The 14,674-nt window shown below is 37.9% G+C and overlaps 1 protein-coding gene across 1 annotated transcript in view; it reads left to right on the top strand.

Moving 5' to 3' along the window:
* The window catches only part of LRRC1 (leucine rich repeat containing 1), a 70,370-nt gene extending 59,239 nt beyond the window's left edge, over nt 1–11,131 (top strand). The window contains exons 11-14 of the mRNA XM_065681492.1: nt 4,967–5,082; nt 6,052–6,224; nt 7,877–8,013; nt 9,901–11,131. Coding sequence (XP_065537564.1) covers nt 4,967–5,082; nt 6,052–6,224; nt 7,877–8,013; nt 9,901–10,059 — 585 coding nt within the window. The 3' untranslated portion in view covers nt 10,060–11,131. The remainder of the gene's footprint in view (nt 1–4,966; nt 5,083–6,051; nt 6,225–7,876; nt 8,014–9,900) is intronic.
* Nucleotides 11,132–14,674: the final 3,543 nt, after the last annotated feature.

Raw genomic sequence — 14,674 nt, 5'->3', positions numbered from 1 at the left:
CCTCTCTCACTGAACTGAGTGGTGAAACAGACTTCAGCAAGAACGGAGAATGTCTAAACCTGTTCATAGTTACAAACGTTTTTCCTTCTAAACTTGAAAGACCTGCCTGGTGACTCTTTGGTATTGAAATCCCACCCTGGCACTGGAACGCTGGTGAAACTGGTGTGTTGATTTTGGCTCTTGCATAAATAACCTCCTTGGAATGTTTTCCAGTTCATGTGCTTTTGTTAATGAGTCTCTACAACCTGCAGAGGTCTGGTAATGAGTCCTTCCTGGCTCTGAGGTATATTGTGAGAATTATACTACAGTAGGTAAAATGGCAGGGATTTTTTTGGCAATAACTGTGTTTTTTGCAATATATATATATTTAACAAGTTTGGGCTAATTTGCTGTTTCTAGTTTTAACTTCTGATGTCTTGTCCCTTCCCTCATTTGTGTAAAAGTGTGTGTATGTCTTAAAGGGAGAAAAAGCACTGAGGAAGAATGCAGGAAAACTTGTCTTGAATCAGAGGGCATAGAAATTTTCTTGCTCTGCTCCTCCCATACTATTCACCGGTGTCACAGGGAGTGTTGTAGTGAGTTTGCCAAAGATTTTCCTAGCCAATTTAAAGTTAATAATAAGTTAATAATAGTTAGTAAATTGGGCATTTTCTTCCACCTCTTAATGTATTCTATACTTGTAATTAAAGTATTAGTGGGACCAAGGAAAATTCTGACTTTATTTACTTTGAATCCAAATAAAATTTTGGTTCTGACACTCTGGAAAAGATTTTACAACACAATAGGAACTGTATTTAAATTCCCAGGATATTTATCAGAGTTGCGTAAACCCAGTGAGAGTTTGCTATGCTGACAGTTGTGTTGAGAGCTGAATCAAACAGATATCACTGCACTTTAACTAGTCACATGGTAAAGAATAATCATTATAGTAGTTGTCATAATGTCTTTTTTTATTATTTTTTTTTTTTTGCATTGTGCAAGATGCCAACTGATAAAGGACAGCAGAACTGATTCATAGCTCTTGAGCAGTTAACAGGTGCAGAAATCAAAAGATGTTATTCAACTAACGTTGGCTTTAGAGCAGTAAGAGTGTGAGGATGCGTAATCAGTAATATTTTGTCTGTGGTGATGAATGACTGTAACTGACAGCTGGGCTTGACAGGGAGCAAATCGGAGTGTTTGGGAAGGATCTAAACAGGAAGAGAGGGATGAATCTGCACACTTGGGTTTACGTCCAGAAAGTTGCAAAGGTGTCATTAGCAGGAAAAATCAAATGGCAACCATGAGGTTATTGTAACAGAGAAGTGGAATAAAAGTCAGGAGATCAAAAATAGACAGCTGATGCAGGTGCCAAAACAATTATCTGTGCAGTAAGGGAGTCATCAGACACATCAGCAATGATGTGATAAAAATCGCAGTTCTGGATGACTGTGAAAGATGGACTGGCAGTGGGTATGTGGATGTCAAAAAAGCAGGAGGCTGAAGTGGTAGATGTTCATGATCAGAATGTAGAGAGAGGAGTTTTATCAGCCAAGCTGACATCCTCACTATGTATTCCCAAGCCTTACTGCTTCTCCAGAACAGGAAGCTGTTAGAAAGATGTGCCTCAAACTGAGATAGAAGAGAGTCAAAAAATCCTCCACAGGGGTAGAGTTTTGTGTAGAACTGAGAGGGGGCCTAGTGTCACTCATCCTCTGAAGCAAGTCCATCTAAATCCAAATAAACAGTTTTGTTCAGACTTAACAGTGCGGTAAAATCAGTGATCTCAACACCAGCGCTATTAGTAACAATTGTTTTCTGCCTAATGAATGGGTTTTGTTTTTGTGGTTTATCTAGCCTGACTGATCTTTGGAAGTGATGTGACGAGGCAAGTGAATAGCCCTTACATTGAAGTTGCTAGAATGAAATAAACCTCAGGAGTATGACTTAGACATGCACAACTCATTTGAGAACTTTTCCTGATGTCTAGCTCACTACAGAAGAACAGGAAGACTTCTTTAAGCCTCCAGTCTTTGGAGTGGTTACTCATGTGCCTGGAACTAAGCACATGCTTGTCCCTGTTAACTGAAGTCTGTGCTCAAGATGAGCTCTGTGCTTAACTGTTAAATGGGCCTGTGGTCTTGACTGTGTACTTGATGCCTATGCAGTGATTTGGCAAAGTCTGTTGTAAGCATGTGATCAGACCCTTGGAAAGCATGACTCTGTGTCAGTTAATGACCCTCAGCCAAACCAGTGGTGCTCTGATACTGTATTACTTCATGGTGGTCACAATGATGTTTTCCTTTCAGCATGCCATTCAATGTGTGCACTTTGCCTCAGTGGTACCGCTTCGTGTTTAGGTTTTCAGATGTTGGACCTGATGTTTTTCTGTACTGCTGAATGGGTGCCATCTCTTTTCAAAGTGACAAAGATTGTATTTTTTATTTTAACTGTCAGCTTGTCTTTTTTCTCTGTGATATCTCACCCGATGCTGCTTTTTAGATGCTGCCTGCATTTCTAAAAAGTTTCACTAAAAATATTTCGGTATCCATCTGTTATCTCCCCCTGCCACCCTGTTTTTTAAAAAGAGGTCTCATTGCCCCTGAATGATACAAAACGTTTGAACAATTGCCTATTGACTGATAAAGCAAAGTTAAAATAACTGAAGTTAAAATAACTCTGGAGTTCTAACCCTCTTTGGCAGTAGAAGAATGTATGTTTTGTCTCCATTTGTTGGCATGCTCTTGTCCAGTATGGAAAAAAAAAATGAACATCTCTTATATTTTCTTAATTGTTAGCCGCTTGGAAAATTATGGGTCAGGTAAATTGATAACCCTGTAAGTATTATTCAGTCCATGGTTCTACTGTTACCTCTCATTAAACTGCTTTAAATGCATGACGACTCAGGCCGGCTGGTTCCACTGCTGCATTTTTCCATTGTCAAAAGTACAGAAGTTTGGGTCTCATCAGGGCTGCATGGCTTTACTTTGTTCTGCTAAACTGTTTGGATCTCCATGCTCCGAGACTGAATAGCTCAAACTTCATTCATGGAAAATCAAACACTTTGTGTGCAGTTAGGGCATCACTTGCTAGCTCATCAACATTCACTAATTTATCTCTTGCTTTTCACAGCTCCTCATGTTAGATACACCAATGAGACAGTGTGTGTGTGTATATTATTATTTTCTATATGGCACTATGTTCTGTGAATGTGTCAAAGCACATAATCTAAGAATCGATACATGCTTTAAAGTGAAGAGCAGAATCGTTTGCTCACAATTTGAGTGCTGTTTTTTAGGGGCTTTGATTCATGAGCTAAAATGCCTGACAAGGTTGTAGCTCCTATCATACCCACAGGCCTGGGAAAGCTGATACTCTTGTGGAATAGCTGCATCTTAAGAGTGCAGTGATTTAAGGGAAACCATTCCAGATTTTGTTTCGTCAAGAGAATATTGTGCTGTAAGTTTGTGCTGTAAATAGCTTGTGAATCAGAAGCCTTGACTGGGGGCTGATTGCTGCTTTCTGCCATTAAAGGGAAGGTGAGTTGGGTATAAATGCTCCGTTAGTTTTTGTTTCATTTTCTAAGTCATAGTTGCAGCCTTTAAAAAATGGCTTTTTCCTAGGTAAATAGTGCAGGTTAAATCAACTAGATTTTTACTTTGACTAGTAGAAAAGCTTTTGTGGTATTTGTCTGTAATTTCAAACTTGGGTTTGGGCTGAACTGTGGATTTTGTAGACAGGAGTGACAGTTAAGTAGAACACATAAATAATTTCAGGTCAGATTTGAGGACTCCTGACCAAGGTGTAGTGACATGTTGGCTATATTGTGACAGAACCTTCTTGTATGTGTTTGACTACAGAAGTCATCTAATGTTTGATCTAAGATCTTTCAGTAGGTTTGCTGTCTATAGTTAGGTTTTAAGTCTGCTTAACTTGCAAGCTTCAAAAGGCATTGGGATGTTTTGCCTCTAATACTTGGAGTAAGAGAAGAAACATATTTTCGTTTTCCTTCTCATGGTGAGTTTTGGAACTGGCAAACAAACAGCAGTGCTTTTTGAAGTTGCATATGATAAGCAAACACAGGTAAGTTTCCTTCGTGAATAGGAGCAAAGTTACTTGAAGCAGCTTTCAAGCTGCTAAAACTAATAATCTTGGTGTTTATGGGAGTAGTATTGCTATCTGGAACGAAAAGTGCAATGTTGGTTGTTTTTAATCAAATGTAGATGGTTTATTTTTCTGAAAACATACTTCTGATGCAAAATATAGGTATTTTGAAGGTAAAACTGAAAACTCCCATCTTTTACATCAAAAACTAGCTTGGGAAGCTGACACTTATCTTTGTATTAATTGGTAGAGGCAGAGGATTAGATTAAATTTGCTGGTTCATATGGGAATCATCTTGAAATTAGATGCTTCTAATAAAACAGGGCATCAAAGATATTACTCATAAAGTCTACTTTTTGTGAACTCTTCATTACTCTGTATGGACTTTATGAATGTTGGGAGTTGACTGGTGTATTAAGCATTTTGCCCTAAAGCCCCATAGCACTTGCTTGTATCTGAAGTTATGACGAGGGACTAGAATTAGTATGTAAAGCATAAAGCTAGAAGAAGTTGAAAGTTAAAACTAGTATTGTTTGTGAGGGTTGACTACAAAGTGGCACCTGTGTGGTCACTGATCTCCTCCTGGTGTGGAAGGCTCTAAAAGCTAGGTAGAACCTGACCTATTTGTAAAGATATACGTTAGTCACAGATGTTCAAGAGACTTCACCAATAGACTTGCTTCAGGTCAGACTTATTTTAAGCTAACACTTGTTTGCAGTCTGTACCTCTGGGTGAAGTGTCTGGCAGGCATTGTCTCTTGAATGTGCTATGACATATTACGTGACCCGTACTGCATGCCTTTGTTTATACTGTCGTGCTGCCACAAAACCAGACATTTCTTTCTTTTCTTTTTTTTTTTTTTCCCTTGTCTTCTCTAATATAGATTGGGGGGTGCTGCAGTCTTAATGTCTTTTCTGTACGTGACAACAGATTATCTCGAATTCCCTCTGAAATCTCACAAGCCACTGAACTTCATGTCCTGGATGTTGCAGGAAATAGGTAAGAGATTTTTGTATTGTCATGCTCCTGGATGTTGCAGGAAATAGGTAAGAGATTTTTGTATTGTCATGCTCCTTTGCTGGATTTACTTAATTCTTTCTAGCCACAAAATAGATTACATCTAAGAATGCTGCAATGAAAAACCAGTTGTGACTTTTGTGTTAGTGTTACTGTTGAAAATGTCAAAGTAGTCTTCCCCCTTGGCCCAAAGTAGTATAGTGTGTTGTCATGAGGGCATTTTCTGGATTGCTTTGACCCTGAGGAAAAAGATAGGATTAAAACAACCTTTGGATTTGTGTGTTTTTGAATTAAAACTGAGAACCTAGGCCATTTGGTAGAGTTTCAGCTGAAACTACCAGCCTTAACGTTAAGCAACACTAACACTGAGTGTTTTGTCTTAGAGCTACAGTGCAAGTAACAAATAATGCCACTTTGACCTTGTGGCTTCTCATAAATCTTAGTTGATATGCTTCACACATCAAAATGCAAAAAAGGAGTGGATTGAGTGGATTGAAGCATAAACCAGCGAATTAGTTCATTGCTTAGTAGGAAGTTAATGGGATGGGGATGGGGGGGTGGGGAAGGAAGCAAACGGCATCTCATCTGTGCAATGTAATTGTCTCATAGACATTTACGTATTTCTGTTCTGGCAATTGTTTATATATAAGGCTCCAGAGAAGAAGCAGCTGTCTGCCTTCCAGGGTATTTTACTGCAGTAGTAAAACCTCAGCATTGTTTTATCTGTTATTCACAGCTACAGAGAATTATGATATAAAATTAAGTTGCAGATTCTTTATGAAAGAAAGGAGTAGTTGCAGTTTGACTACTGCAATGTCTTCTATTAGAGTCATTGATCTCAATCCTGTTTATTCCCACTCAGAGTTGTATATTTAAAAGTCAACTTTGTGACCATCTATTACATCTCCTGGAGATTTCACTGACTCTTTTACTTTTCTTTTTTTGAACTAGGCTAATGTATCTTCCCATCTCACTGACTACCTTAAAGCTGAAGGCTTTGTGGTTGTCTGATAACCAGTCCCAACCTTTGCTGACGTTTCAGACTGACACAGACCCTGAAACAGGAGAAAAGATTTTAACGTGTGTATTACTTCCTCAAATGCCTTCTGAGCCTGGTTGCCAAGGTGAGTGCCTGCAGTCAGTTTTTCATTACATATAGAAGTACAGCTTGTTTACTGAGTTGTCTGTTCCATAAAGGTTTGTAAATCATGCGTAAGCTAAAATGGGCAAAGTAACAAAGTTCTGATTGAATTTTCACTTCCAGAGTTCTTTTTAAATGATCATACTAGTTTTCAGAAGGCTTGAAAAACGTGTCTGTGGGTATTATTGAAAATACAGCGACACCAGCTACAGTAAATAAAATACAGACCTGGAAGAAGAACACTTAATCATGTTATTCTGAGGCTTGCCAGTGGGCCAAGTAGTGTTGTCGATGTTTATGTACATTGATTATACATCTTAAATACATAGATATGTAGTGAAAATTGGTGGCTTTCCAACTACAGTCTCTTTACTTCAAAAATAATTGCATAGCTAGTAATAATCATAGAGTTCCATAAAATGATTTGGGTTGGAAAGGACTTTAAAGATCATTTAGTTCCAACCCCTCTGCCATAGACAGGGACACCTTCCATTAGACCAGGCTGCTCAAAGCTGCATCTGGCCTGGCCTTGAACACAGTAAGTAATAGACATTTTACTTTTTAGAAAGCTAGTTTTCTTTCAAGCAAAGATTTCTTACAGTAAATTTGTTATACTGCAGTTTTACACTTCTTGAAGACTATAAGTTGCTTTTACCTTTTGTGCTAAAACTTGCCTTTGTCAGATGGAACCATAGACTCTTTTTCACTGTTGGCTGGGTTGCTGCTGCAATAACTTGTGGATGTTTTTTGTCCTTAAGCTTTTATAGCTGTGTGAACATTCAAGGGGATTCATCTGTGCTAATATTTAAACTTTGGCTGTAACCACTGGAGAGTAATTTATCCCATCCGAGAATAGACTTAAAAGAAATCATGTGGATTCTTCTGCACTAAGTACAAAGGGAGCCTGAGGAGAAAAGCTCAGCTGTAGATATCTGTATTGTAGGTACCCAAACTTACCTAGATTAATTCTACTCTTTCAGTACTATGCATCTGGAGCAAATAGAAACCATTAAAGCAGTAGAATTGTAGAAATGGCTGGTTTGTGTCCACTTCTGGATTTTAAGAATACAAATTGCATTAGAAAACAAGTTAACCCCTTTAGATTTAGAGATTAATCTAGTTCAGGAAGAGTAACTGAGGTAAACTGACTTTCTCTAAAGGCCTCACTACTAGAAATTAGATTTCCTGCTCTCCAGATGAATCTCATGGCTTCAAGGGTAGAAGGCCTGGAATTAAGCCTGTAGAATGTGTATGCCTCGCAATTCTAAAAGGATGAGATCAGTAAAAGCAATGATCCACTTAAAGAGCTGGCTAAAGTCAGATGGCAGCCATGATGCAGGAAAAGGCATATATAATGCCAAGTATATTAAATTATATAATTGGTACTCTAAAACTACCATAAACCTGAAACAGGCCAAGTACAGAAATTTCTCATTTATACAAAAACTATTTATTGTGTGTATTTGATAACAGAAAATCAATGCAAGTTCTATTTTATATGGAAAAAAAAAGTAGAAATAGACAATTGTAAATCTCAGGTGAGTGATTGGTTGGATCTTGCAGTTATTAAAAATATAGCATGTTGATGTTTCAGACTTGCTGTGAATCTTTAGTTACGTTTTACTGTTCTGACAGATAACCTACCACGATGTGGCGCACTGGAGAGTTTGGTAAATGAAATGTCAGATGAAACATGGAATGAGCGGGCAGTGAATAGAGTCAGTGCAATTCGCTTTTTAGAAGATGAAAAAGATGAAGAGGATAATGAGATGGTATGTTTTCCACATCTTTGGATATCTGCAGACATTGTGACTTTAATGCAAAGTTGTAAAAGTATCTGAGTTCTCGTGCTATAAATATTTCAACTGTGACTGCATGCTTTTGTGGATGTTTGTAGCAGATGTTGACTACCAAAACTTTTCATATTGACTAAAAATGCTTTTTTTTCCTTTTTCTTTTTTAATTTTTTTTTCCTTTCTGCTTTGAATAAAACTTTTATGTTCTGATGCAGGACAGTCTTTGCTTTGCTTTGTTTTCCTGTGTCTGCTCAGGATGTTTTCTTTCCAGAAGCAAGATAGGATCTTTCTTTGCATCTGTGAAGCTTTACTGCCTGAAAGTATATAGGGTTTAATTTAGGATTCCAGCACTCTGGCATGTGTCTCCATTAATTTTTCTATTGTTTGTCTCTATAATTTCTATTTACAATCTCATACTTTCACTTTATTTCTTCTTTTTTTTTTTTCCTCCTCCACCTCCACCAAACAGCAAGAACACTGCTCATTAGTGTCCTGCTTAAACAAAGGATGTGGGAACATCTGTCACTGTACTTATAAGACCTCTCTCTTACATTGGGCTCTGCATGTCCTGAAGATCAAAACGCAACATGATCTTTAGCTTTACTAACTTTCATTAACAATTAAAACTCTTTATAAAGGTTAAGACTGCTTCAGTCAGATAGATTTTCAGAGAGCTTCTCTAATGCTCTAAAAACTTGCTTGTGGTCCTACCTAGAGCTCAGCTTGAGATACTTCATGGCACTGTCTGGGTTGTAGCACGCTAGAAACATGGTCTTACATTAAAAAGTGACTATAAAAATTCTTAGTTTGTAGGGAAACAAATATTTAAGTTTTCAAGTAAGGTGATTGCAGAAACTAAATGTTTGTGGCAAGCATGGTTCGTAGACTGACTGTTAAGGAGTTCAGAATGAGGCTTCTTAACAACTATGACAATCTGAGAATGTCCACGGATTAACGAGGGCTCAGGTATTAATAATGACTGCTTTAAGTCATGGTGTTACAGCCTGACTTGAGGCAAGAACCTTTTTAGGGGAAAAAGAAGTCTATGATCCTACTGGGGAGGAGGAAGGGCCAATTTCCAAAGTAGTCTTGACCAATGCATTCATGGGTCACCAGTTCTGCTGTAATATGCACAGCTTAGATTAATTAACTGAAAAGTTAATTGCATGTATATATGTATTATACTAATACATACTTATGCAATTATTCTTGGTATTCTATTGGTCTCTAATCTGGATGCTAACTGGGGTTTTCATAAATTTTGTTTTCCTTGTAAAGGCTTCAGCACAATGATGTTAGATGTTCTTGTGTGTAAGATGGGAGAGAAATGCCCCCTGTTCTTCCCTTCAAGATATTTGTTCTCAATTGACAAGGGAACCAAACTGTGTGGTGGGGCTGGAAGGCATACAGAGCTCCACACAAACATGTATTTGGCACTGGAAAGGGGTCTTGTGGGATTCCTTGAAAACCAGTTGAATGGTTTTTGATTGAAATGTGATCTTGCATCACTTGGATGGGTTTTGGGGGAAAAGATAAATATAGTTGGGATTTTTATTTATGAAAGAATCTTCACTTCATAACTTGTAATTATAGTTCACTTGAGTGGCTTTCAGATTAGTAGGTCAAGAGAGGAAAAAAATTGCTCTAGACAGTTCTGAAACCCTCTTTCACTGTCTTTGCAAACAAGCAGCTATGAAAATAATGTTCAGCAGAGAGCATGGCAGTTTGAAAAAGAAAAGGGGGTAAAAAAGAGAAAAAAAATCAATACATAGTGTTTGCTACATGAATGCTAAAGCCTTGAAAGTGCATGTTGTTTTTCAAAGAGACGAAGGCAAAACCACTTATTGCGCTGTTTATTTTTAGAGAACACTTCTAAGGCGAGCCACTCCACACCCTGGAGAATTAAAGAACATGAAAAAGACAGTGGAGAATTTACGGAATGATATGAATGCTGCTAAAGGACTGGATTCAAACAAAAACGAGGTCAATAATGCCATTGACAGAGTGACCACTTCTGTGTAGAGTTTCATCTCCAGGTTTTACCTCCTGTGTCTTCCCCTGCTGTTGAAATGTTCCTGTCGCCTTCTGGGACCTCACTGAGCCCCTTTTTGTTTTTAACCAGAACCTGATTCATCGTCTCCATATACGTGAAAAGTGCTGCCCACTGGAAGAAAGTGCCTTATTTCATCCAGGCAGTGAACCAATAATTTCCACATCAATATTGTAATTTTAATAGTGCTAGGCTTTTTAAAGTATAATACACTACTGTATGCAGAGTATAATATTTTTGTCTTAAACACAGGAGAAATAGTGCTTTTCTTTTCCAGAGTGCTGGGATATCTTTTTTCCAGTGGCTGGATGTGCTGGTGAGAAATATAGTTTTGTGGAAAATTTATACACTTTTTTATTTTTTTTTTTGGCAGCTCAGATGGTGTAAATTTTAAATTTTTGTATAGGACTTTCATAACAAGATGATGTATTTCATTTTTAAGAGAAAATTTATCTTAAGCGGTACATATTTTAGTATTTGTGGAAGAGAACAAGTTTCATGGACAACTGTATTCATTCATGTGGACCACCCATTGTGCCTTATTGTGTCTGGTATGTCATATTAGTCTCAAATATAGCAATTCTTGAGAAAAGTGAGTAGATTTAAAATTGATCTTCTGTTTCAGATATGTTTTTCAGACCATAATTTGTTGGGATTTTTGAAGCAGAGAGCTTATGTTTATATCATGGGATTTTAGGTTGTGAAGCACAAATGTTAGTTTTGTCGTAAACAGAATTGAGATTAAAATGACCAAACTGCTATTGTTTATTACATAATGCACTCACACTTTAACTTAGTTGTAATAAAACGTCATGTTTTGGATGCTGTGTTGCATTGCAGTCATTAGAAATTCATGCTTCCATTGTTCTTTCTTTCAAATGTGCCATCTGTAAAATAACTTGAAAAACAGCACAATAGACTTTCAGAAGCACAGTATGAAACTAGTTTTATGTATTACACAAGAAAGCATGATTCTTTAAAGTGCTTTGGTGGTTTTATATAGATATATAAAACCATAATAAACAAAATCTTCAGAATCTGCAATAGATTTATTGTATCATTAAATAGCAATTAAAGAATGTGTGAATTTATACTAGAATTACGATCATTGTTACTGTGTTGCACTTCCAGTGGTCCAATTCTGATTTCAAGGTCTTATTAAAACTGTGGGTTCTGGTTTGTTTATAAAAGTAAGTATTAACTGAGTTGAATTTGGTAAATAACAATTTTGCAAAGGGCTGATAAAGATTGATTTTGGTGTCTCTGTGTTCTGTATGTGCCATGAGCTAACAAAGACCACTGACTTGTTCAGACTTGAGCAGCCTGAGGTCAGAGCAAAGATTTGACATATTTGGTGTGAACTAACGCAATGAACCCAAATTTCAACCTGACACTTCATGTATGGCAAAGCACATCTCTTGTTCTGCTGAACATTTTTTCCAGTAAGCATTGGTTATATGAGAGTTTCTGGGAGATGATAGGAAATGAGATCAGGGAAGTCATAGTAACTTCTGTTTAAAATAATAACTGAAATATTTAATAATTTTTGTAATTTAACTTTACAAATTTTGATTTGAAGCTTTTACAAAAGGCGCTTCTTTCTTTATGATATTGAGCAAGTAGGTGTTGCAAGCCATCTGCAAATACTCAAATCTAACCTGGCAAAATACCTTAATTTTTATCATTCTTCCCATCCCAAAGATTCAAGGCATTGTCTCTTTGCAGGAGGTGCTGCAGGTTGATAGGTTAGTTGAAAGGTAATGGAGTTTCATTCCTTCCAAGGCAGAGTTCTCCCAGTTGTTCTTGGTAAGCTAGTGTTAAAATAAAAACAGAAAGAAAATGATGTTTTGGTATGGCTGACTCCAACCTTGGGTAGATTATATTTTTAAAGTACTTACTGGAACTGACAAAGCAAAAGTTTAAAAATGTAGGAAACTTTGTACCCAGAGTCCAAGTAAACATTGGCAAACCCATTTGAGATGAAAATGAGTTCCTAAAAAAGACAGACCAAAGCCAAAGGCAGCAAGACTCTGTGCTCTGTGATGCCAAGTTTTTATTTGGAGGCTGCGGTTTGTTTTGTTTTTAGCATCTGCTGCAGATATAAATGGGAGAGCTCCATCAGCACAATGAAATGAATGTGTAAAGCCTGGATTTGGGCCTTGCCTAATACGCCACCAGATGAAAATAATTACCTGCCCATGTGCACCTAATCTTTCCTGGTAAAATCAAAAGAAGTAAATCTTGTTACAGCTCTGTGGTAGGTGCTTTGTCAGTAGGCAGTTATTTCTTCTATATTCCATCAGGCTTGTGGAGACTGCGCTGCAGCCCAAAAAGCCCCAAACCTAGCCAGAAGACAGGCACTACTTCCTGTATTGGCTTTGACATGAAGTAACTAGTCAGCAGTCTGTCTTTGTTTTCTTTTTTTTCTTTCTTTATACATTCCCCCCCCCCCCCCTTTTTTTTTTTCTTTTTCTCCTTTTTTCCTTGTAAATAGTAGAAGGAATGCTTGGTTTTGCTTCTCTGGCTGCCGAGAAATGTGTGATCCAGGTTTATTGCCTTCATTTGGGACAGTTTCACGTTCCTCCTACCTAGGGTGGCTAGTATTGTCTCCCTGTTGTTATCAGCCAAAGACAGGTGGAATGAATTGCTCATTGAAGGTGTTTGCCTCTGTTCATTTGCAAAAGAAAATAAATTGAGCTCAGACTAAAAACCAACAGTTGCTTAATGGGGAGGTTAGAGAAGCTGAAGTCCATCACCGAATCACTTAGGCTGGAAAAGGCCTTTGAGATCATCAAGTCCAACTGTTATCTCAGGACTGCCAAGACCACCACTAAACCATATCACTGAGGGCCTCATCTACACGGTTTTTGAACACTTCCAGGGATGGTGATTCCACCACTTTCCTGGGCAGCCTGTTCCTGGTGCAGCATTTGCAGCCTTACAGGCCTCAGCGTTGCTAAGTTCTTCTGCGTATTTGGATATAATACTACATCATCAAACCGTCCTTGCTGCTATCCCAAAAGGAACTGGTGGCCCTTACTTTTCACTGCCACCTGTCTTCACTTACTGAATCTGTGTAATGAAAGTCTGGATTGCCATCATGAGGGTTTTTTCAATGACTATCCGGGTGATCTGAAAAAGTAGGTATATTTTCCAGTTTTCTACAAGAGCACTGTATCGTGCTGTATCTTGTTAATCTCTTCTGTTTATGCTTTTTGAGCGAGGGGATTTGAGATTCCGTTCTGCTGCAGGTAGCTCAGCAACATATACAATCTAGGGTATTTGAGCTTGGGAATAAGTGCATTTTTCCAGGCCAGTAAAAGCTTCAGGTATGACAACAACTGCTGGTAGTATGGAATAATAGCGCTTGAACTGTCATTTGTTTTCAGGGCTGAAAGTGGCAAGTGGCTACCTTTTTTCTCCCCCAGATCCTAAATGTTTTATTCACAGCAGCTTTATCATGAAGGAGTGACTTTTATGTCGTTCCACACAGTAGCCTGGACCCCATCAGTCTGTCTGATCTCTTGAATGCCCCATATGTGTGCCGTTTTATAAAACGGTTTGGGTACGCTTGTCCTCGAAACAGCATCAGTAGCGTTCCAGCCAGTTTTAACTGTATTCTATATCCAGAAAAAAGCTGATGATGTTTGTTATGCTGAAGCAGTGTTTGTCCTTGAAAGCTCTTATGATTGAGTCCTCCCTTGCCAGGCTCTGGCTTATTTCTCTTGCTGATGCTTTGAGGAGCCTGAGTAGTAAATACAATTTGTATGCATAACTTCTTCTTTCTCTCTCTACAAACATCTATTTTTATAATTGCTTTCTGAGTCTTTTGGGAGGTGAGTTTAATGCAAGGGAAGAAACACTACAAAATTTACACGCTGCTTTATTAAACAGGTAACCAGGGAAAACCAATTAAATGCACTCCACCATAGGTGCGGAGAGGATTTAATATTAACTTGTCAGTTACTGCGTGTGAGTTCTCTTTATTGAAAGTCACGATTCCATAGTCTGACAAGAACAAAAAGAACTCCCAACCAAACAACATTTTCTTGCTACCATTGTTAGTGTAGTTAGTGTAGCCACAGATTTTTCCATCCCCTCTGTGTCGCTCCAGGCTTTTCACCCAGCTTCCGTATAATTTATGTGTCGAGATTATTTTTCTGGCTTACATTCCCTATTTTTGATAATCAGTGTATTGTGGGAAAGTGCATGCTGGAAACTTGCATAGTGCTGTCCTTTCCAGCAAATGACTTGTTTGTGTCCAGGACAAGCTGATCAGCCTGCTTCTTGTCTAATACTGGTGGCTTTACTAGTGCTGGGTAAACTGTTTTTAGCTGCTTAGCTACTTAACAGGTTTCACTACGTGCTGCTTTTGAATGAATAAATTCAGCTTTTGAGAGGAGAGTAGTGACACTGAGAATTTAATTTTTTTAAAGTGTATTTTTTAGTATATCAGTGGGTCCTGTTCTGGTTCACTGTAAATGTCTACCTCCCACTGAGTCGCTTGCACACTAGTTGTCAGAAATGTCTAGACCTTTTGTTAATGAAGAATTCATTGCTGTTCTTTACCTTGACTCCCAAAAATAA

The sequence above is a fragment of the Lathamus discolor genome, chromosome 5, assembly GCF_037157495.1.
Source record: "Lathamus discolor isolate bLatDis1 chromosome 5, bLatDis1.hap1, whole genome shotgun sequence".
NCBI lineage: Eukaryota > Metazoa > Chordata > Aves > Psittaciformes > Psittacidae > Lathamus > Lathamus discolor.
This window is presented reverse-complemented; position numbering and strand designations above follow the sequence as displayed.